The 23709-nt window shown below is 38.5% G+C and overlaps 1 protein-coding gene across 3 annotated transcripts in view; it reads right to left on the bottom strand.

The window, feature by feature from the left end:
- Positions 1 to 23709, bottom strand: part of PDGFC (platelet derived growth factor C) — a 223287-nt gene that overhangs the window by 84123 nt on the left and 115455 nt on the right. For all 3 annotated transcript variants that reach the window (XM_060178906.1, XM_060178907.1, XM_007532061.3), the window contains one exon: positions 21962 to 22157. In XM_060178906.1, the coding sequence (XP_060034889.1) occupies positions 21962 to 22157 (196 nt within the window). The remainder of the gene's footprint in view (positions 1 to 21961; positions 22158 to 23709) is intronic.

Genomic DNA, 23709 nt, shown 5'->3' with positions numbered 1-23709 from the left:
TCCTTCGAAGCTGGTACCTTGTCAAGCAGCTTGCATGGTGGCGCCTGCACCAGTGTTTAGTTGAAAAGGACAGAGAAAAGACAAATTCACTCTGGAAAAGCTAGACCCCAGAGGAACTCTTTGTATAATACTGAGTTATAGAGATTACTACCTCTGACTCATGAAAGACCCCAGAACAAGTTTGCCTGCTTTTATTCTTTCCATTAAGTAAATGTCCTGAACTCAGTCTGCCTAGAACAATACATGTTTGCTTTCGGTAGCGACAGTTGCTCCTTTCATTGTAGTGTAAGACAGATTCATCAAAAGATTGTGAAAATATTGAATGCCTGGTACCTGTATGAGTCTACAACTCATTTAAGACTATATTCCTTTAAAAAAAAATTCAGAGAGAGGAAGGGAGGGCGGGGGACAGTGAGGAAAAACTAACAGATGTACAGAACACTGCAATCCTGAATGATGAGGTAATATTGTTTAAGTTTTAAAAATTTTAGTTACTTCTTTATTATGAGGTATTACAGAGGGAGGGAGGGAGAGAGAGAGAGAGAGAGAGAAAGAGAGAGGAGAGAGTGAGCGCTTGCGCAAACTCAGCGCCAAGTGCCTCCAAGTCTTCTTTCTTTCTTCCTTTCTTTCTTTCTTTCTCTCTCTCTCTCTCTCTCCTTCCTTCCTTCCTTCCTTCCTTCCTTTCTTTCTTTCTTTCTTTCTCTCTCTCTCTCTCTCCTTCCTTCCTTCCTTTCTTTCTTTCTTTCTTTCTTTCTTTCTTTCTGCCTTCAGGGTTATCACTGGGGCTTGGTGCATGCACTACAAATCCACTGCTCCTGGTGGCCATTTTTTCCCATTTTTCTTTGCCCTTGTTGTTCTTGTTATTACTGCCATTGCTGTTGTTGTTGCTGGATAAGACAGACCGACACCTGCAGACTTGCTTCACCACCTGTGAAGCGACCTCCGCTGCAGGTGGGGAGCCAGGGGCTGGAACCAAGATCCTTAAGCCAGTCCTTGTGCTTTGGGGCCTCTGACAGCCAAGTTGGTACTTCAAAAAGTTAAGGTGTCTCCGTGGCCCTGAACTGATTATTTCAAGGGATATGTATTGAATATAGCTGAGTTCAATACTCAGTTGAGTTCAATACATGCTCCATACTAAATAGCTATGAGAAGACGTTTCTTTTCTTTCTTTCTTTCTTTCTTTCTTTCTTTCTTTCTTTCTTTCTTTCTTTCTTTTTTTTTACTAGCAAAATAGAGAACCAAACTTGTGGGTCTAGAAGGTCCCTTTAGAAAATCATTGCTATCCTTCTCGTCGTTTAAAAGGCAAATCAATTAGGAGAGTAGCTCACTTGGACAGAGTGCTGTGTCGTCATGTGTATCACCCGGGTTTAAGCCTGGTCCACCATACTGAAGGAAGCTTTGGTGGGTGGTTTTTCTCTATCTCTTTCTCTGCCTCTTCATTTTGCTTTATATAAAAAGTCAGCAGGGACTAGTGATGGACTATGGAGGATTCTTCACCTTCTCTTTCACCCCCTCAAAAAAGAATGAAGCAAATCATACTTCCTATAAATTTAAAATGTAGTTCAAAATAAAGACAGGACACAGTAGAATATACACACTACTATATTTTGCAGAAAAAAAATGGTTATACCCAAAGTCTATATAGCACTGTTCTCACCAAACATCACTGTCTACAGGGAACATCCATAGAAACCAACTTGTACATATCAGTGTATAATAAACGGGGAAAAACATAAATCCTCATGGAAGTCTAAGATGCCAAGTGAATGTACCACACGGTGGAGTCCTGTATACTTGAAAGGGTCTCATCTGTCCATACCCCCAAATTAAGAGAAGCTCTATTCCCACGAAACAAGATGAAGCTGCCTCCACAGGAAATGTTATGATATTTTCTTTTAGCTGACCAATTTCATAAAATACTCTGTGCCCACTGCTAAATGGGGTTTTACCCCATTGATCTGTCACTCATGACAAAATCCATGTTCTTATACAACATGAACACAATTCACATTTTAAAATGTCACACTCCAGGACACAAAGCACCATTCAGTTGGCATATATTACCTCTGATCTTTTGATAAGAAACATATGCCTTACCAGGTACAATAGCAATCAGAGTCATTCTAGTAAGTTCTATCTATTGAGGATCTACTTAAAGGTTCTTTCTTAAGGGAAAAAAAAAGTATTATCTAATGAAAATTGTGTTAATTTTCTACACTTTTTTTTTCATTTATCCATGTTATCTAATTAAAGTTATATTTCAAACATTTTCAGCAAGGATTTAACTGCTTATTTATCTTACTGTTTTTTTCCTACCTTTCTAGTGATCACTATACAGAAAAGACACATATGTGTGTATGTATTCCCATATGCATATAAACAGATACTACAATATCTATATCTTAAGCATAGACACATGACATATTGTGTGTATGTTTGTGTACATATAACCCCTAGGTAAAGATAGGCACATACCTATGTGTAAGCACTTGTGTCTATATTTAGAATACAGATAAAGAACAATTACAACAGGTAGTATTCTACTTATATAACCTTTACTTTACTTAGTATTACCTTTAAGTAAACATGTATTTAAGGGTATCCATTATCAATCTGTGCAATTAAGCTCTTGAAATATTTTATAGCAACAGAAAAAAAAAACATGCAGACCCCAGAGACAGAAATAGGTAGTCAATACAAAAATGGAGGAAAAAAAAACACCTTTACTTAATGAATTTTAAATAATCAATCTTCACTAGAGAATGTCGTTCCGTAGAGACTAAAATAAACCACTGAGTGGAAATTAAGTGAAGTATAGACATTAATAACATTTCCTGAGACTTCAAATCTTGAAAAGAAAAACAATTTATCATGTTTCCTGGGAAATTTAGAATTTCAGAAATCAGAGAAACCAGTTGTATTCATGCTGTACGCTGAAGTACAAATGCCATTTCCTGGCTCTTGTGTTTTCCTAGGATTGCTGCTTTTATTTTCAATGACAAAAGATATATGACATGGAAGATATTATATTTTTCACAGAACTTTGCTATAGAAGGATGTAGAGGGGAAAAAAAAAAACCCCTCCAGATTGTCATTTCTCAAAAACAAAACAAAATACAAATCTTTATATGAAAGGAAACATCTCAGATTGTTTAATGATTTGATCACTGTAATGGGCCCTGCGAAGGCTATTACTTCATAGTTCGAAGCATGAAAAGGGAAATAAGCAATACTAGGCCCTGTGCCCATTTGGCTAAATCTACCTTCCCGGGCAATTGTTCTCAAGAGGACTTTTTTTTTTCCTTTTTTTTCTTTCTTCTTACTTATTTATTGCCTTAGGTTTCTTTTATTTCCCTCATCTCATTTTTAACCCTTTTCTTTTTGATCTGTATTTCTTTATCCTTTTAAAATCACTTTTTGATGGTGTTTTAATCTTCAGAATTCATGCCACAATCTTTTATAGGTTCCTGTACTACCAGAAAATTCAGTAGTTTTGAAGGTTCAAATATATCCCTTACTTCATTTCCTCTTTTACTTCAGATGCTATTTATTTATTTATTGCTTCTAGAATTATTGCTGGGGCTCAATGCCAGAACTAGGAATCCACTACTCCTGGCAGCCATTTTTTTTCCCATTTTATTGAATAGAGCAGAGATAAATTGAGAGAGGGAGATAGGAAGAGACATAGATAGATACCTGCAGACCTGCTTCACTATTTTTGAAGATTTCCTCCTACAGGTGGGGAGCCTGGGTCCTTGAGCTTAGTACTCTGTGCACTTATTGGGTGTGCCACTGCCTGCCCTCTATGTTTTCCTCTTGTTCCTCACTTTTTTTTGCCTCCAGGGTTATTGCTGGGCTCTGTGCCTACACCATGAATTCACTGCTCCTGGAGGCCATTTTTCCCCCCTTTTTGTTGCCCTTGTTGTTGTAGCCTTGTTGTGGTTATTATTGTTGTTATTGATGTCGTTCGTTGTCAGATAGGATAGAGAGAAATTGAGAGAGGAGGGGAAGACAAGGAAGGGGAGAGAAAGACAGACACCGGCTGACCGGCTTCACTGCCTTTTGAAGCGACTCCCCCGCAGGTGGGGAGCTGGGAGCTGGAACCGGATCCTTATGCTGGTCCTTGAGCTTTGCGCCAGGTGCGCATAGCCCGCTGCACTAACGCCTGACCCCCATGTTTCTCACTTTTTGGCAGAGAAAGCAGTACACTTATTTATTTATGTTTTTATTTATGGGGCTGGGGGAGTCACCTCATGACTTATATTCACATATTCAGAAAATTTTATCAGTCTGCTTATTCTACTGAGTCTCTATTTCCCTCTCTACACCACATGCACTTAACCCACTGCGCTACAGCCTGACTCCCATCAAATTCCCTCTCTGAAAATGCCAAGAGTAAACTATGTACAACCCTTCTTAATTGTATTCCTCTTAAAACTAAATGAGAAATTTATACAAATAAAGTACAAGCAGCTAGAGAAATGGCTCAACTGCTAGAAAATCAAGCTTTTATGCTCAAGATTCCCAGATCAATTTCTTTATTCACTGCCACCAGGGTTATCAATGGGGCTCAATGCCAGCACTAGGAATCCACTGCTCCTGGCAATCATTTTTTCTTTTATGCTTTTATGCCAGTTTGATTCCCAGTGCCACACAGACCAAAAGGATGCTCTGACTTGTCTTTCCCTCTCTCTCCCCTCTCCTCCATCTCTCTCTCTCTCTCTCTCTCTCTCACACACACACACACACACACACACAGAGACACACACATGCACACACTTTGTACCCACTACTAAATGGAGTTTTATCCCATTAATCACTGTTACTATCACCCAGGACAAAAATCCATGTTCTGATATAATGTGAACACACACATGTACCCTTACATATAATAAGTAAAATAAATCTTTTAACAAATAAAGTGTAAGAGTACCAATGTATTTATTGTGTTGTTGAGAAAACTCCCTTAATATAACTATAGTTATCACACTATATTAATAAGACCGAATAGAATTTACACCCCATTAATAAAAACTTGTCTGAAAAACTATGTTCACTATCACACACTAGGGTAAACTGAGGTCCAACAAGACTTTTGCTGTAGTAATGTTTATACTGTAACTTTAATTACAAATCTATTTCCAGATTCACTCTGAGCTAAAACACATGAAAATGTTTTTAAATACCATAAAATATTGTATAGTACAGGGAAATTCTAAAATTAGATTAAGATTATAATATGTGTCCTTTTAAGGCAAAGATTGTACTTTTGTTTTTTAAGCCTCCTTGTTCCTAGACTATATCTGCTTATAAGTCTCTAAGACATGAACAATGACCCATTCATTTTGGTTGAGCTGAGAAATGAAAGACTTCAGGCCATAAAAGAAAATTCAGATAAAGCAATGTGCCTCCTTTCCCTGCCCCCAGCCCAAACTTCAGTTCAGGAAGCTGATGAAACACAGACAACTTTCCATCTTATTTGTGGGCCTTTGGGCGACTGAGTAATTGTGGGCGACTTATGACTTTAGTCATTTGTGAACCTCAACCTGGGCGAGACAGCATATTTCACCAGATGGCAAAGATGATCACATTTTTTAGCCCAGCAACTCCAGCAATAATATCCCTGTCATAGGTCAAGAACGTACTTTATATCACCAAGTTATGACTAATGGCTTCCAAGCACACGAGGCAGTATACTTCATTGGCTATCCTTAAAAAAAAATGTGCCTAATGGCAACTTTTAAAATATTGAGTCTACAATCATTTGAAATAAAATAGTCTTTTTTTTTCTTGTGTTGAGGAGTTAATGACTAACAGTATATTTGTTGACATTTGAATAGTTTTTTTCTTGTCTCACTATGATAGGTGTCTGCAAAACACTCTCACCCCTAGCCTAGGTCCTTTTCACTATTATAAACCAGGACCCCCAAGCCCTCGTCCCCATCCATATTGTCCCCTCCCTCCACAGAATTCTTTGCTTTGGTACAACGCTTAGTATTTCTAAAGTTGAATAAATTTCTTAGTAGTACCACCTACTGGCTCGTCCCATCACTTCACTAGGCCTGTGCTTCTGCTTTCATCTAAATGTGCACTCCTCCGGGAAGCTTCTTACACATTCCATAGGGTAAACTTCCAGTGCTTTCCCTGCTTGGTCTACACACACAACATCATTACAATTCTGAATCCTATTTTTGCATGTATGATGAATTATTATTAAGTGCATTTTGGAGGACACAGCCTAGTTAATGATCATTTTATTGCCAAAATTAAAGATATTCAGTCCTATTGAGCAGAAACTATTGAATAAGTGATGGAAAAATGGATGGATGGATGGATAAATGGATGGATGGGTCTCCACATGCATAAAAAAACTAGTATACATACATATATATATATATATATACATATATATATATATATGGATATATGCAGACAAAGTTGGTTACCAAATATTCATGAGCACATATGGCATTAACATTCTAATAAACTGTGTATAGATACATACATACACACATATTCTGAAATTTTGCTTTTATTCCTCTAAATCTGGCTATTCACAATAATACAAGCATGACTTAATTTTCTCAAAAGTAATTGCAAGTAGATTTGTTAAAAATCTACAGAAATTCTACAGATTAGAATTTATTCAAAGTGACAGATTAGAGTTTCTTTTTATTTTATAGAGATTCATTATATCCTTAATCATCCTTCATTTTCTCACATATTAATGTTACCATGATGCAAATTAACTTGCTTTATATTCCTGACTCACTAGCTTAATACTAGTTATGCAACTTGAGACATTTTAATTCTATTCTCCTGATGTCTTGCTGTTATAAATCTACCTCCAAATAATGATGTTTAAAAGATTCCACCAAAGGTTAGCTAGTACACAGCACCCACTTATAAATCTCAGCCTCAGCAGTGGTTACTACACTTTTACTGTATTTCACAAATAAACTCAATTTTTGATGATGCTTTTCTTGCCCTGTAAATAATCATAACAGGTAATAAAGATGACAGTAAGTCTTAGCATACTTTATTTTAGCACAAAGGTATGAATTCCATCTCAACCATTTAGTCAGATACCACAGAATGGTATTTCAGAGAACTGTGGGCCATATGTATGTAAATGAAGTATTTACAATTTACATGGGGGCCTGACTGGGGCACACCCAGCTGAGCAGCTGAGAAACTGAGTGCACATATTACCATGCACAAGTACCCTGGTTTGAGCCCATTTCCCATGTGCAGGAAAGATGCTTCATTAGTGGTGAATAAAGCACTTTCATTTCAGTTTCTTTCCATCTTTCTTTCTTTCTTTCTTTCTTTCTTTCTTTCTTTCTGTTGTTGTCTTTCAATTTCTGTCTTATCTAATGAAGCAGAAAGAAAAGGAAAGGAAAAAAAATGCCAGGAGAAAGCTTCACAAGTGGTGAAGCAGTGCTGAGAGACACCTGCAGGTATCTCTCTGTCTCTCACCCTCTCTATCCCTCCCTTCCCTCTTGATTTCTGACTGTCTCTATCCAATAAATAAATAAATAAATATAATTAAAAAAAATTTTTTAAAGCCCAGCAGGAGCAGTGGCTTGTTAGTGCTGATAGTGAGCCCCAGAAATAACCTGGTGGCAATAAAAAGTAATTAAATAAATAAATAAATTTACGTGTAGTCAGTGACTTGACCCCCTAGGTCTGTATACCTGTGCTCTATGGTGTTCAGACAACAATGTAAGCTCTCAATGATACATTTCTTAGAACATACTGCTACCACACTAAGTGACATATGACAGCAGTAACTGTGTAGGAGGCAATTTATTTTCCTCTTTCTGCCTTTATCCTTCCTTGTAAAACAGGGGCAGTATCTGCCATGAAGTAGTGCTGAGAGATTCAAGTTCATGTGAGTAGCTGACCTAGTGATGTGGACATGGCAAATAGGGGCTCCAGAAATAGCTGCATTTATCACTTGACACCTTTTGATTTAGGCTTTCTTTTCTTTTTCCTTTATCTCCCTTCTTTGGCCACTGGGATCCGTGCAAGTGATAATGTGTGTGATCTACTGGCTGTGTCACTGACCAGTCCCTTGGCTGAGATTTCTACCCAGGTTTTCTGTAACTCAGGAGCACCAGCAAAATACTCAAGCTGCAACATTCAGAGATCATCTCACTATCACCTCTGTCTTCTTTCTTTTTTTTTTCTTCCTCCCTCCCATTCATCATTCACCTCCCCCTCCCCTTTTTCTTCCTTCTTTTGCATGCTACATGGAAAAGTCTGAATAGATCTTTCAACTTTTCTTCATGTTTCCAAAGAAACCGCTCCTTCTAAACTTCTCGCAGACACAGAAACAAGTGTCTGAATTTTGCAAAGCTGACGAGTGTCATCATTTGTAGCACTATGTTCACAATTACTGTCAATTCCTTGAGGGTTGTTAACCTAGATAAGTAGCAGGTAAACTGATTAGTAAGATTTTTTTTTTTGGTCTTCAAATACCCTAAGATAACACTTTGAGCAGGCTTCATTTCTACAGAGATTAACCCCAATTCCTCAGCAAAAACAGTGCCTACCACAATCCCATGAAATAATTTTAGAACCAATAAATTATGACTCGTTTCATTTACACAAATATTTTGATATCATGAACTAGCTTGCTTATTCAAACTGAAGGGCTTTGGTAGAGAGCTGCAGATAGAAAGTTCAAGAACTAGATGATGTTTTTGTAGTCAAGGCATGGACCCTCTGGTGAGAAAGGAGTAGAGCTGCCATCTGGGAAAGTAGTCTGATTCTGTGAGCAGACAGGGAGCTAAGTGTACCTGAGGATTTGCAAAGTTACTAAAACGTTTTCCCAAGTGTTTGAAAGAGTTCTGAGGAATAACTATTTGAAGAGAGTTAAACCGGGAACAGCTGCTGGCTATGATAACATCACCCCAGAACTCATTCTTAACCTGGGCCCCGCGGCAAAGAAGTGGCTCGCTTCATTCCTGTCCCACATCTTGGAATCTGAGTCTATGCCCAAAGTTTGGCGTCGTGCGAAGATTATAGCGGTTTTGAAACCAAAGAAAGACCCAACACTGGCCGCCAGCTATAGACCAATTTCTCTCCTCTCCGTGTGTTACAAACTCCTTGAGAGGCTGCTTCTGTCACGTATTTCTCATCTTACAGAGAAATTCCTATCACCCGCCCAGGCTGGTTTCCGCCCAGGAAGATCTACCTGCGAACAAGCCCTGGCCCTCTCAACTTACATTGAAAATGGATTCCAGAAGAATTTAAAGACGGGTGCTGTCTTTGTTGATCTCACAGCAGCCTATGACATGGTCTGGAACCATGGTCTCCTGGTCAAGATCTCAAGATGCCTGCCTCCATGGGTGGCCAACACTATATCGTTTCTTCTCCAAAACAGAAGATTCCGGGTACATCTGGGTGACAAGTCTAGCAGATGGAGACTTGTCTCAAGTGGCCTCCCCCAGGGCTCTGTTCTGGCTCCTACGCTATTTAATATTTACATCAATGACCTCCCAGAAACTATTCAAGGAAGTTCATCTACGCTGATGACATCTGCTGTGCAACTCAGGCATCAAAGTTCGACATCCTCGAGGAAACACTCACGAAAGACATGTCTCTGATATCTGATTACTGTAAAAAATGGCGACTAATTCCTAGCACTGCTTAAACGGTATCATCTGTTTTCCATCTACACCATGCCTCGGCCTCACTTGAGCTTAATGTGCAGCTTGGCGATACGAGAATCCGGCATGAAGCCCAGCCAGTCTATCTTGGCGTTACTCTCGATCGCACTCTGTCATTTCACAAACATCTCACAAAAACTGCAGCAAAGGTGGGCGCGAGGAATAACATCATTGCAAGACTGGCCAGCTCCTCATGGGGCGCGAGCGCTTCCACACTACGATCATCATCTCTGGCATGATGCTATTCCACCGCAGAATACTGTGTCCCAGTATGGTTCCGTAGCCCCCATGTCCACTTGGTCGATTCCAAATTATATTCCTCCATGAGGATAATTTCTGGAACCATCCGTTCCACCCCGGTTCCATGGCTGCCAGTTCTTAGCAACATCGCCCGGTCAGATATTCGTCGGGATGCGGCATCATCTAAGTTCATTTCCCACGTCTATGCTCGACCGGACCTGCCAATATACGCGGATATCTTCGCCCACCCTGTTCAACGCTTGACGTCTCGTCACCCAATCTGGTCCCCTACGCCTACACTGAACTTCTCTGTTCCAGACTCTTGGAAACAGAGCTGGCAGTCAGCTGAAGTCAAGAACAAACACCTCATCACAGACCCCTGCAAGCGTCAACCCGGCTTTGACCTAGCACGTTATGATTGGGCCCTCCTCAATCGCTATCGAACAGGCCATGGCCGGTGCGCCGCTGTTCCATCGCTGGGGAGCCAGAGACGACCCAAACTGCCCCTGCGGCTACAGACAGACTATGACCCACATAGTCAACGACTGCCACCTCTCCAGATTCAAAGGAGGTCTCGAAACTTTACATCAGGCTCAACCTGATGCTGTTGACTGGCTACGGAAGAAGGGCAAATGCTAGAAGAAGAACTATTTGCAGGATAAAAATCTTTAAGAAACAAAAGTTCTGAATGAATGTGTGTCCCAGACTGATGCTGTTGTTACAACTCACCCTCTCTCTCTCTCTCATCAATAAACTTTTTTTTTAAAAGCTTGTATCAACAGTATCATTAGTTTTAGTAAGACTTCATGGTCTTTAGTCATAGAGGGTCTGAAAATGACAAAGAAATTATAGAGCATCACTTTTACTATACAGGTATAGATAGATATCTTTTACTATACATATATATTGAGTATATATATATATATATATATATATATATATATATATATATATATTAAAAGTGTTAACATACTAAACTTAAAAGAAGAAAGATCTTAGGTTAGGCTTGGGGGCCTGGCAGTGACACACCAAGTTAAGTGCACATAGTACGAAGAGCAAGGTCCCATGCAAGGATCCTGGTTTCCAACCTGCAGGGGGTATGCTTCACAAGCAGTAAAGCAGTTCTGCAGGTATCTCTCTTTCTCTCTCCCTCTCTATCTTCCCTTCTCTCAATTTCTCTCTGTCATATCCAAAAAAAAATTTTTTTTTCTTTGAAAAAAATGTCCACAGGAGTAGTAGATTCTAGTGCTGGGACCAAGCCCCAGCAATAATCCTGGAGGGGAAAAAAAAAAAACTTAGGTTCATAAAATGGGAAATAAATGAAGTGAGAGGTTTGTATTCGAGGACATTACTCACATGGAATGATGGAAGAATGTACTGAGTTACATCAGAGCACCAGTATTTCCAGAAAATCGCTTTTACTGGATTGACTGCAATGTGGAGTCCATCAAGACTTTAAACATGTACCCTTCAAAACTAATGCCAAATTTAAAATAGAGTTTAATCCTGAGATCATGTGCTTATCAACAGTTTAAGATATCTAGTGAATTATTTTTTTTTCCTTAGAAGCTGAAAGTTAAAATGCTTTCTTAACTTTCATGTTTTCAAAGAACTTTGCTAAAACAAAACTGATTGCAGTGAAGGTACGACAAATATTGCTGTCTCCATCCTTATTATGACTAGAGAAACAGATCTCACAGTGTGTGAAAGGACTTGAATCTTCACCTGTGCTTTTCTTTTTTATTTAGTTATTTATTTACTCCCTTTTGTTGCCCTTCTGTTATTGCTGTAGTTCTTACTGTTGTTATTGATGTCATTGTTGTTGGATAGGACAGAGAGAAATGGAGAGAGGAGGGGAAGACAGAGAGGGGGAAAGAAAGATAGACAGCTGCAGGCCTGCTTCACCGCTTGTGAAGCGACTCCCCTGCAGGTGAGGAGTCCGGGGCTTTAACAAGGATCCTTGTGCCAGTCCTTGTGCTTTGCACACCACCTGTGCTTAACCCGCTGGAATACCGCCCAACACCAGTGTGCCTGTCTTAAGTACTTAAAAGTGATGCTTAATGGATATGATGTAAAAACTGGTTAAGTAACTCAACCAAGATTATACAGTTAGCAAATGCTATAACTCAGTTAGAAACTTGTTAGGAATTCCAAGTCAGTGCACTCACTAGTAAAATACACTCCCTTGTGCAAATTAGTTGCCAATTATCACACCGATCAAAATTAAAAATTCAGTGATCAGTACAGTACCTGTAGTAAAACTAAAATTAGAACCTGTTCATTTTTCCAATGTTATTTTTATTAACAATAGAAACATATGCTTCGGTGTAGCAGAAACCTGAATAGCTTCACTGGCATGAATTAAGAAGGTAATTTCTCTTTTGGACAGAATATTTTTCTTTACTCATATCAAAAAGAACCATCCTACTCAATCACTCACCATCCAGTGCTAAGAACTAGGGTTGACAGGAAGCAAAGTTTGTCCCAGGGGTCAATAATTACTTTGCCCCTCTTTCCTCATTGCCTGCATTCAAGCAAATAATTATGAATATATAATACAGATGATCAGCCCATCTAATCATAGGAGTTGAAGCATATGAATACTCATTATAATCAAACCTCATTTTAACTAATCGGTAAACTATTCACAACTATCAAAAACCTCTGCTGTAGAGCACTGAAGTAAATTAAAGGTTCCTTGATTTTTTAAAATTTATTTATCTATCTATCTATTTATTTATTTATTTCCCCTTTAGGGTTATCACTGAGGCTGGGCGCTGGCACAATGAATCCAAGGCTCCCGGTGGTTGTTTTTTCCTCTTTTTGTTGGGCAGGACAGAGAGAAATTGAGAGCGGAGGAGGAAAGAGAAAGACACCTGGAGACCTGCTTTACCACTGCAGGTGGCGACCAGGGGTTTTCACCTGGATCTTGGTGCTTAACTGGCTGTGCCATAACTCAACCGCCTTGATCTGTTTAATGCGATAACAAGGTAAATTGAAGTGCCTTATATAGGATTTTCCCTTAAATTTTGAATATAGTAAAATAGTGTTTTTCTTGATTTGTATGAGATCATCATATATGTAGAAAAGGACAGGCATCTATTTTTCCCCGGCTCTTTCTATATGGTACAATAAATAATATTAGTAGCTTCTGCCTTCAGAGTCAGTTACTGGGGCTTACAGTTATGCTAACTAATCTTCAGTCAACATGGACTAGGAGATAATGTCCATATTTTCCTGCTGCTGCAAACTGATGTGTAAGGACAACTAGCATCGTCAAGGAAGCCGCAGAGGTGACCTTTAACTCCTTTCACATTTAAGCTTAATTTGGGGTGGTTTTATAACAGGTTTCATTTCAAACTGTGTTACTATATAGCAAAATCATCTTGTTTTAAGTCAGATTTTTTTTAAATTATCTTTATTTAGTATTGGATAGAGACAGCCAGAATTTGAGAGGGAAGGTGGTGGTAAGGGAGAGATACCTGTAACACTGCTTCACCACTCGTGAAGATTTCTCCTTGCAGGTGGGGAACGGGGGCCTTGAACCCGAGACCTTGCACACTGTAATGTGTGCACTTAACCAGGTGTGCCACCTCCTGGCCCCTAGTCAGATTTTTTTTTAAGTCACTACCAGAATCTTAGAGGAGAAATTAAATAATAATTGGAGTCAATTAGAGGTAAAGTATAAATCAGCATCTGTTGATATTTGTAAGAGCCAGAGGCAGCAGCCTATTGAAAGGTCTGTTTCATTAGAAGATACCTGTCCGTAAAGGGTCCTGGCATCAGAGCACACTCAACTCTCCAAGAGCTTGGGCAGGTAATGCGGGGGTGGGGGGGTGGGGGGAGTGTTATTTGAAAGCTTATATGACTTCCAGGGGTATAGAGCCACTAGAGCACCAGATTAAATACCAAAGTATTCAGGGGTTGCTGGTTCAATCACCAACACTATCATATGCCAGATTTAAGTGAACCTCTGGTCTTCTCTCTCTTTAAAAATAAATGAATGTCTTAAAAAAAAAAAAGCTCACACAACAAAATTATAGGTATAATTGCATACAGTAGCTATGAGAGCAAACATTAGAGAGGCTGAGAAAAGAAAGATTAACACAAAATTAGAATAGCATATTTAAAATTTGGACGTTTGGGGTTATGGGGGTGCTGGTAATACTACTTAAGTTCATGTGTTACAGTAATTAAGGACCTAATTCAAGTTACTGGTCCCTACATGCTGGGGGAAAGCTTGTGGAAGGTGAAACAGTGCTGCAGGTGTCAGTCTCCCTCTCTACCTTCCCCTTCTTTCTTTGATTTCTTTCTGTCTCTATCAAATAAATAGATAAAATATTTAAAAATTGAAAATTGGACATTTATAGATACCATGCTATTAATAATCAATATTCTATTGTTTCTTGCTTGCTTTATTTGCTTATTTGCCTACTTATTGTTTTTGCAAAATTGAGTTAGATAGATGTGCTACTGCCTGACTCCCAGGAATTTATTTTTACCTAGAATTTGCCCATGGTGCAGCCAGTGTGCCAATGGGAAAACTCAAACAAGAGATCTTATGTCAGTCCCTGTGAAAACAAGGCAGCAAGTGAAACAGAAGGCATGGAATGAAGAATGGCATTTCCATATTCCCCAAATCCTCATGGGATGAAAGCTAGAAAACTCCTTCTTAATCAATGTGGGAAGGTGGTGTCTATGCAAAGACCAAACCAGAAAATATGGAAAGACAAAGAAAGGGAAGGCTTGGAAACAGTCAAGCACATGAAGGGGGAATAAAGGAAAGGGTGATCAGAGACAAACATTGGGACAGCCAGACATGAGTTTTGGGAGTTAGATGATATAGCGTCCTTCATTTTTTTTTTTCTTTCTGCTTGGAATGTTGATTTTGAACATTTCAAAACATAAAACCAAAACATCTCATTAGCCAAGGGCAGAGTCCATTGATCTCAGACTTGGTCAGGTCCCCACCCTTCATTTTAAGTCCTCCTGGGAATGACTTTTTCTTTTCTCTTCTCTATTTTGAAGTTACAAAAGTAATTGCTACAAGGTCAAAGGATAACAAAACTATAAAATTTGCCACTGAACAAACTATATTCAAAAGAATTGTCTGAAAGGGCACTAACAAAACTTTCATGCCAAACTTAATTCTTATCTACGGTTAGAAGTGCAGGTCGGGAAAAACATTTACTTGAAAGCTGTGCTTCAACTTTTTAAGGTCATTAACAAGAGAGTTTATTTTTTACAATTCCAATACTTAATTCCTTTTAATCTGATGGAAAAAGACAAAGTCCATTTTTTCCATCAATTTAGTTCATCACATGGCTTGGGGATGGGCATGTGACCTGACTACCACCAAGAAATGAAATGCATGAAATGTACACATTTATAGCTCCCCCTACAGTAACTGGTCCAGACATGGATTTGCTTCAAATCATGCCAAACAAAAAGCTTCTAAGAACACAGAAATACTAATTCAGAAGAATATATGCACTCTTATGTTTACACCTGCATTATAAACAATAGCCAAAGTATGGAAGCAATCTAAATGTCCAACAACAGACAGTTAAATAAAGGAGGTATGGCATGTATAGTCAATGGAAAAACTACTCTGCAATAAAAAATAATAAAAGAGATTGTGTTTTGGGGGACAAAATGAATAAAACTGGAGGTGATTATCCTAAGTAAAACAAATGAAGAGGGGAAGGAGAACTACCTGATGGTTTTGTTCATATGTGGAACATAGAAGAATAAATCAAATGAACTCGCATAAAAAATGATGACCAACTGTCTTGGGATTTGCTAGAGTTGTGGTGGTTATGGCAGTTGGGAGGGACAGAACTTTGATGGAGGGTGTGGTGATTTACACAAACTTTGTGAAAATATACCCCTAAAATCTTACGATTTTGTAAAAATACTTAAATTACTAATAAAAAAGGTGAAAAAACTTCCAAAAACATTTGTATGATAAGACTCCTTCAAAGATTGTGAGTGCTCCAATACTGACATTTCCATGACTTTTTTTTTTTTTTTTTGCCATTTTATGAGGGAACACTGAGAATGTGAACTGTCACAGGAAAGAAAGTCTCTACAGACAGAAATACACACCCACACACAAATGAAACTCGATGACATCACCTAGAAACTGAGGCAAAAGAGATAAAAAGCAGTGAGGTAGAGGGCTTCTGGGCATATGGGTATGGAGTAACATTAGCCAAAAGATCACTCTGTTAAGTAATAAAAAAAAAAATCATCTGTAATTCTACCACATTAAAACTGGAACTTCTGTAGAAACTCACTGAGCCAAACCAGAAGCCTGCAACCGGCGCATACTAGGAGTTATGCAGTGGAATACAGGGTTGGCATAAGAAGACAAAGGACTCATAAGGGGCAAACCTGATCAAAATCTAAAGCCATAGGGACTGCCCAGGCTGCAACAGCTGGCTTCCAGAAGGCAGAGTACAGAATGAAACAAAGCAAAAATACCCTATTTTGTTGCCACAAACACTAAATTTCCAGACTTCCATAGAAGCTCCCCATCCCCAAACCATTCACCTGCTGCTAACTGAACAATAAAAAAACATACTTAACTACAACATGGGGAAAACTTACAAATGCCCAAACACACAAAGACATGAAAAAAATGTCAAAATAGAATCCAGGTAACTTATTATGATGGTAAAGAACCAAACCATAGTATACAGACACATTCAAGAACTCAGAGAACATTTCCCCAAAGAGTTATAAAATACACAAAGAAAATTGAGTAGAGCTACATAATGTGAAGGACACTCTGGCTGGAGTTCAGGCTTACATAAGAGGAGTAGTCAGTAGAATAAAACAGATTGAGGAAAAATTACCAGGTCAAAGAGATAAAACCAGGAAAGGAAAGGTTAAGAAGAAAAATGAAGCAATTCTCTGAGAAACAGCAGATTCCATCAGGAAAAAAAAAAAAATGAATGTGGTAGTTACTGGGCTACCCAAGAAGAAAATGAGAGAGGAGAAGAAAATATATTCAAAGAAATCATAACTGAAAAATTTCCACACCTGAGCAATACTCAAAATATAGACATCCAGGAAGCAGCAAAAGTGTCCAAGTCCCTGAATCCAATATGGACCACACCAAAACCCATTATAGTAAAATGATTCAAAAACAAAGACAAAGAAAACAATATTTCAGGCTGCCATGCAAAGATAATCTGACATAGAGAGGTAGAAACATCAGGCTTTCAATAGATTTCTCATCACAAATTTTAGAGACAAGGAGTAGAATGACATATTCACAGTATGAAAAGATAAGAATTGTCAACCATGAACATTCTATCCTGCCAGACTATTTATCAAGTGTAAAGGAGAAGTAGAAATATTCTCAAACATACAGAAACTGAAGAAATTCACTATCACAAATCCTGCCTTGAAAGAATTACTATTAGAAATCCCACATTAAAAGTAGCAAAGGAATTTCAAGTGAAATGACTGGTGGTAGAATAGAACCACGAGTACAAAAACAATAGGAGGAACCAGACATAAGAATGTACAGGACAAAATAGACAGAGCAATACAACCAATGTTGATGAATCAAGGCCAACTTAAAAGAGACTGTCTTAGATTGTTAGTTAAAAACAAGGGTCATGGCAACCTAATGGTAAGGAAATTCAACAGCTTTTCCAAAACTTTGTGAGGAAGTATAAAAATGGCATGAATGTGTGCCAAAGTACTTTGAAGGAAAAAAAGGGGGGGGGAGTAAATGGAGGAATAATTTTCCATTTATAATTTTCAATTTATATTGCAAAGCAATAGTGATTAAATCAACATGGTTCTGGAATAAAAACGAACACTTGAATCAATGGAATAGAATCAAGAGCCCTGATATGAGCCCAGCATATACAACTACCTAATTTATAATAAAGGGGGAAAACCATTCAAAGGGGAAAAGAAGATTTCCTCAACAAATGGTGCTGGGATAACCAGACTGCCACATGTAGAAAAGTGAGATAGGCCACCACCACTTCACACTATGTACCACAATCAGATCAAAATGGATCAAAGGCCTGGATATTAAACCAGAAGCTCTAAATTCCCAATATTTTCCTCAGCTTAGATAGAACTTGAGAGAATAGTGTTGAGTGGGATGAGTTAAGAAGAGAAGGACAAATATTAGATGACCTCATCATAGGTGGAATTGGGCAACAGGAACAGAAAGGGAAAACACAAAGTAAAATGGACTGGAAGTGGTGTACTGAAGCAAAGCAAATAACTTTAGGAAAGGAATGGAAGAGAGTGGTCTGAGTGGGGTATCTATGGTCCTAAATTGGGGGATGATAATATTTTTTCAGACACCCATCACATGAAACTAGAAAATTGTATTCATGTGTTAACAACTGTGCTGTGAACAACTGACCCCCATAAAATAGATAATAAATAAATAAAAAGTACTCAGTGGCTCTAGCTTTCCCTTGCACACACACACCCCACATCACTCCCTATCCATACACACACACACACACACACACACACAAAGATATACACACACACACACACTCCATCCCCAATGTTACCAATGCAAGAGGTAAACTAGAATAATATCCCTTTAGCTATTAAATCTATCACAAAATAATTAAGCATCATGTCAGCCTGAGGAAATATCTACCTATAAACCATTACACATGAGATAGCAAATTCCTCCAAGTCTATTCTAATTGTCTAAACAATAGCATAAGAAAGGAAGTCGAGGGGGTCAGGTGGTAGTGCAGTGGGTTAAGCACACATGGCACAAAGTGCAAGGACCAGCGTAAGAGCCCCCGGCTCCCCACCTGCAGGGGGTCGCCTCACGAGTGGTGAAGAGGGTCTGCAGGTGTTTATCTTTCTCTCCCCCCTCTTTATCCCCTCCTCTCTCAATTTCTCTCTGTTCTACCCAACAGCAACATCAATGGCAACAATAACGATAAGGGCAACAAAAACAGGAACAAATGCTCTCAAGGAGCAGTGGATTCATAGGGTAGACACCGAGTGCTAGCAAATAATCCTGGAGGAAAAAAAAAAAAAGAAAAGAAAAGAAGTCGAAACCTATGAGCTTGGTATTCAAAATTCAGTCCCTTCTCTTCCAACATATCCAAGGCATCCCATGCTTAATAAGAACTCACTGTGTGCAAATTATTCTCTCTTTTTACCATCTCTAGACTGTCTGGAGTTTATTCTTCTTTACAATTATTGATTGATTGACTGATTGATTTTGCAGTGAGAGCTCAAGAAAATGTTTGGCTTAGAAGTAAGTTCTGATGATGCACTTATGAGACTCAAAGGTCATTATCAGATAAACAATATTTCCTTTGTTTCAGTCTATTCCATGCAGCTAAGTAATATCCTTATTCATACACCAATTGCTTTCTTCAAATGGTATTACTCAGAGCTTGCACTGGCAGAGTAAAACTGATGACATGAAACTGTACTGGGGTTGAAAGCTGTATCTTACTAGACTAGGCTCAAAAGGAAATGAGTGTTAAAAGAGTTTCTGAAGTCTGCATAGCAGGCTTCCATCTATCTATACGGACTTCTCCATAATAAATGAGTTATTTGTAGCCTGCTGCTGATAAAATACATACTTGTGATGCAAATTAGAAAATGGGTAACAAAGCAGTCTAAACACAGGGGATTACAGTCATAACTGTCTTCTGTATTTACCAGATTTGTGGGTTGGTGGCATTTTTATGTTATTTGCTTATTTACTTGTCTGCCTCTTTACCCAGACTATGAGCTCCTTGAGACCATGAGCCATCTCCCCTTCATGGCTGATACCTACCACAGTGCTCATGAAGTACTTGTCGAGTAGAAGAGTAAATACATGAGTAAAGAATGATGCCACATTCTTTCTATTACCAAGAGCAGAAAAAGCCAAGCATGTCCCAAAAGGTACTTCTTTAAAAATTAAAAAAGAAAACAACTTTTGATCTTCTAATGTTCTAGATAGTAAAAAGAAACCAATCTATTTCATGTAATATATTGAAAATTCTAAAATTTGTTATTTCCATAGTCCACTAGTTATAGTATTTCCTCCAAAAGAAGCTCAGATTATTTGGTGTAGAAGAGACAATATTTTTAAATGGGACTATTTGGGTTAGCAAGATCGCTCATTTGGACAGAGCACTTGTTGTCATAGGCAAGACCCAGGTTCAAGTCCTGGCTTCACCACTAAAGGAAAATCTCTGTCTTTCAGTCTGAATCAAGATCCATAAAACCACACTTTTTTTTAATACTAATTTACTGCTTTTCAAGTAGGGCAAAAACATAAATGCTTCCAAATTTTTGGCAAGATTGCATGGCTTTGTATATGAAAAGAAGACAAGAAATGCAGTATAAGAGAAGAACCGGGCGGCAGTAGATAGCATAATGGTTATGCAAAGAGAATCTCATGCCTGAAGCTACAAAGTCCCAGGTTCAATCCCCCACACCACTGTAAGCCAGAGCTGATCAGTGCTCTGGTTGAAAAAAAAAAGAAGAAGAAGATGATGATGAATTCACTATTTAAAAAAGAGAGAGAGAGAGACAGAGAGAGAGAAGAACACCTGTAACAGGTTTGCAATAGTGAATTATAACATTCATTTAGGTACAAAATTATAGTGACATAAGGGTTGGGTGGTGTTGCACCTGGTTGAGCATACAATACACAGGGACCTGGGTTCAAGCCCCGAGCCCCCAGAACCCAGACCCCATAACCCACCTGCAGGGGGAAAGCATTGTGCACGGTGAAGCAGTGTTTTTTTGTGTCTCTCTTGTTTCTTTCCCTTTCTGCTTCCCCCTTCTGCTCAATTAATAGCTGTCTATCCAAAAATAAAGATAAAAAAATTAGGAAGCTACTATTTTCTATCCTCTCTGTTTCCTTATCTCTAAAATGAAGGGCTGAGTACATGTCTCCAAAGATAGCTAGGGCAGTTTCCAAATCTTAACATCTCAGAATACAGACGTAAGGAAAAATAACATGAAATGCATAGCTAAAGAAATAATAAATGTGAAGAAAATGTGAGTATATAAATGTGCAAGATAGAAACTGTGATGACAGCAAGTGCAAAGTTTATTTCATCTGCACTGAAATATTTATCTGTAATACCACCATAAAATGAAAAATCTCTTTTAACTTGTATATCAAAGAGAAAATAACCCCCCAAAGAAGCTCAAGTAAAATATTTTCATGATACACAAATGCCATTGAAGTGAAAAATCTTCAATAAGACCACCCAACCTTGACAAGTATATTCACAGAGGATTTAAAGGTCAATATTTGTATGACATACAGTAGGTGGTCTTCTGCATGGGTGAAATACTCCAGCTGACTTGTGTTCATGAATGCTTCTAGGAGAATTATGATGAATCACTACCTGGTAAACCACAATGTTAGCCAAAAATTCAAATTATTTCAGAATTGTGCTTTATCTTGTAATAATAAAATTAATTAGCTAATTCTCTCACTCTACACGTGTGTTCATGTGTGTCCTTGTGGATATTATTGATCGATGCTATGGTATATATGTGCATCTAGAGAATTGCTTTTTGCTTTTGGTGTTTTATTGTTTACTTTATTGACTTAGTAAAGTCAAAGATTAAAAAAAAAATTAGCACCAGGGCAGAGGTGAATAGTGAAGTAAAAAGACTCTCATGCCTGAGGTTCCAAGTTCCCAGGTTCAACCTCTTACACCACCATAAACCAGAACTGGGCAGTGCTCTGGTTTTTTATTCTCCACCATAAACCAGAACTGGGCAGTGCTCTGGTTTTTTATTCTCTTTTTCTATCACAAATAGTTTTTCTCTGTGCTTTTATCATAACTTTGTTCAAATAATCTTAGAAATAGAAACTAATAACTGTGACATGTATGTTCCATCCAAATTTAAATGTTTTAAAAGTATACCTTCAAGAAGGTTGTAATTTCTCAGATCCTCTGAAAAATATAGCAAAATAAAAGATACCACTTACAATCATATTATGAAAATATAACGATCTGAAAGACTGTAACAGTTGTTACATTGTTGGAATTCCAGTTATGATAACTTACTTGCATATGTCATCTTCTGGGTCTTCAAGCCCAAATCTTTCATCAAATGTAAGCTGTATCCATGCATTTTCCTCTACTGCTACTAGTCTCCACACCAAGACCATATTTCTTGGGTAAGTATGAGGAAACCGCGGACTGTGAATACTTCCATTAGTAGACACAGTAATAATTCTTTCATGCTGAGGATCTTGTACCCCTAGAGCAAAAACACAGGCATAGACAAACATTTAGACATTTCAAAATTTACAGGTTTCAAAAGAAATACTCTGAGTTAATATTTTCTACAAACAAGTGCTTATTATGCTTGGTGCAATAAAACCCAAGTATTATGCTTTCAGAATTTATCCAGAAAAAAAAAAGAACAAGATCATTTTATAAATGGTATGTATATATTTGTACTTGAAAGAATACTGGCCTAGGAGGCAGTACAGTAGGTACAGTGTGGGGATTGTATGAGGTCCCAAGTTCTAGCCACAGCACAGCATAAACCAGAGCACAGCATGAATCTCTGTTTCTTTCTCATTAATAACTAAATAATTTAAGGAAAGAAAAAATGTCTAGCTGACAGGTTTTATTTCATTCAATAGCTGAAATGATTAACCATTGGCTGTTTTTGGGTTTCTTTTTTTATTGTTGTTGTTATTATTGTTGTTATTGATGTCGTTGTTGGATAAGACAGAAAGATATGGAGAGAGGAGGGGAAGACAGAGAGGGGGAGAGAAAGATAGAAACCTGCAGACCTGCTTCACCAATTGTGAAGCAACCCCCTGCAGGTGGGGAGCCAAGGGCTTGAACGGGGATCCTTAAGATTGATCCTTGCACATCGCACCATGTGAGCTTAATCTGCTGTGCTACCACCCGACTCCCCGTTTTTGGGTTTCTATTATTACAATGAAACAGGCCCAGCATCTTCAAGAACTTATGGGAACTATCTTCGGAGGCAGGGCGATGGAGCAGCAGCAGCTGTGTTTCTCACCTCTCTTCTTCAAGGTCAACTAGGAATACCAAAGGAGACCACCTGGGAACACAACAAGACAGGACTAGAAGGACTTCAGGAGCCCACCAAATCACTGGTGACTGCAAACACGTGTGGCTCATGGACAAAGAGGAGCCCAGGAAGAAATTAAGTGGCTGGTAACAGTCAAGCAGATTACCAGTTGAGACACCACCTACAGTCTGTTTCACCAACAAAAAGATTATCTCTGCCCCACTATGCTTTATATCTTGATCAGGAGTCGGTGATTAAGCTAAGAAGCCTACTTATAATTTAAAAGCCCTTCGGCTCCCATAGCCTATAGGGAGGACAAAAGAACAAAAGAAGCTTTTAAGCCACTGAGCTTCAACTCAGGAATTAAAATAATATTGAAACAACTGCCAATTTCTACCACTATGAACCCTTTAATTACCTTACTCAGACAAAAGTCAATCCAGGCAATAGTGATCAGTAATTTGAAAAGTACTGAGAGACCTCATAACATACTGTATAAAATGGTTAAACCTGGGGTCCGGCAGTGGCAGTGGGTTAAGCACATGTGGCACAAAGCGCAAGGACTGGTGTAAGGATCCTGGTTTGAGCCCCCGGCTCCCCGCCTGTAGGGCAGTCGCTTCACATGTGGTGAAGCAGGTCTGCAGGTGTCTATCTTTCTCTCCCCCTCTCTGTCTTTCCCTCCTCTCTCCATTTCTCTCTGTCCTATCCAACAACAAACAACATAAACAACGGTAATAATAATAATCACAAGGAGGCTACA

The sequence above is a fragment of the Erinaceus europaeus genome, chromosome 19, assembly GCF_950295315.1.
Source record: "Erinaceus europaeus chromosome 19, mEriEur2.1, whole genome shotgun sequence".
Lineage (NCBI taxonomy): Eukaryota > Metazoa > Chordata > Mammalia > Eulipotyphla > Erinaceidae > Erinaceus > Erinaceus europaeus.
Note: the sequence above shows the minus strand (reverse complement) of the source record. Positions and strands in the feature narration are given on the sequence as shown.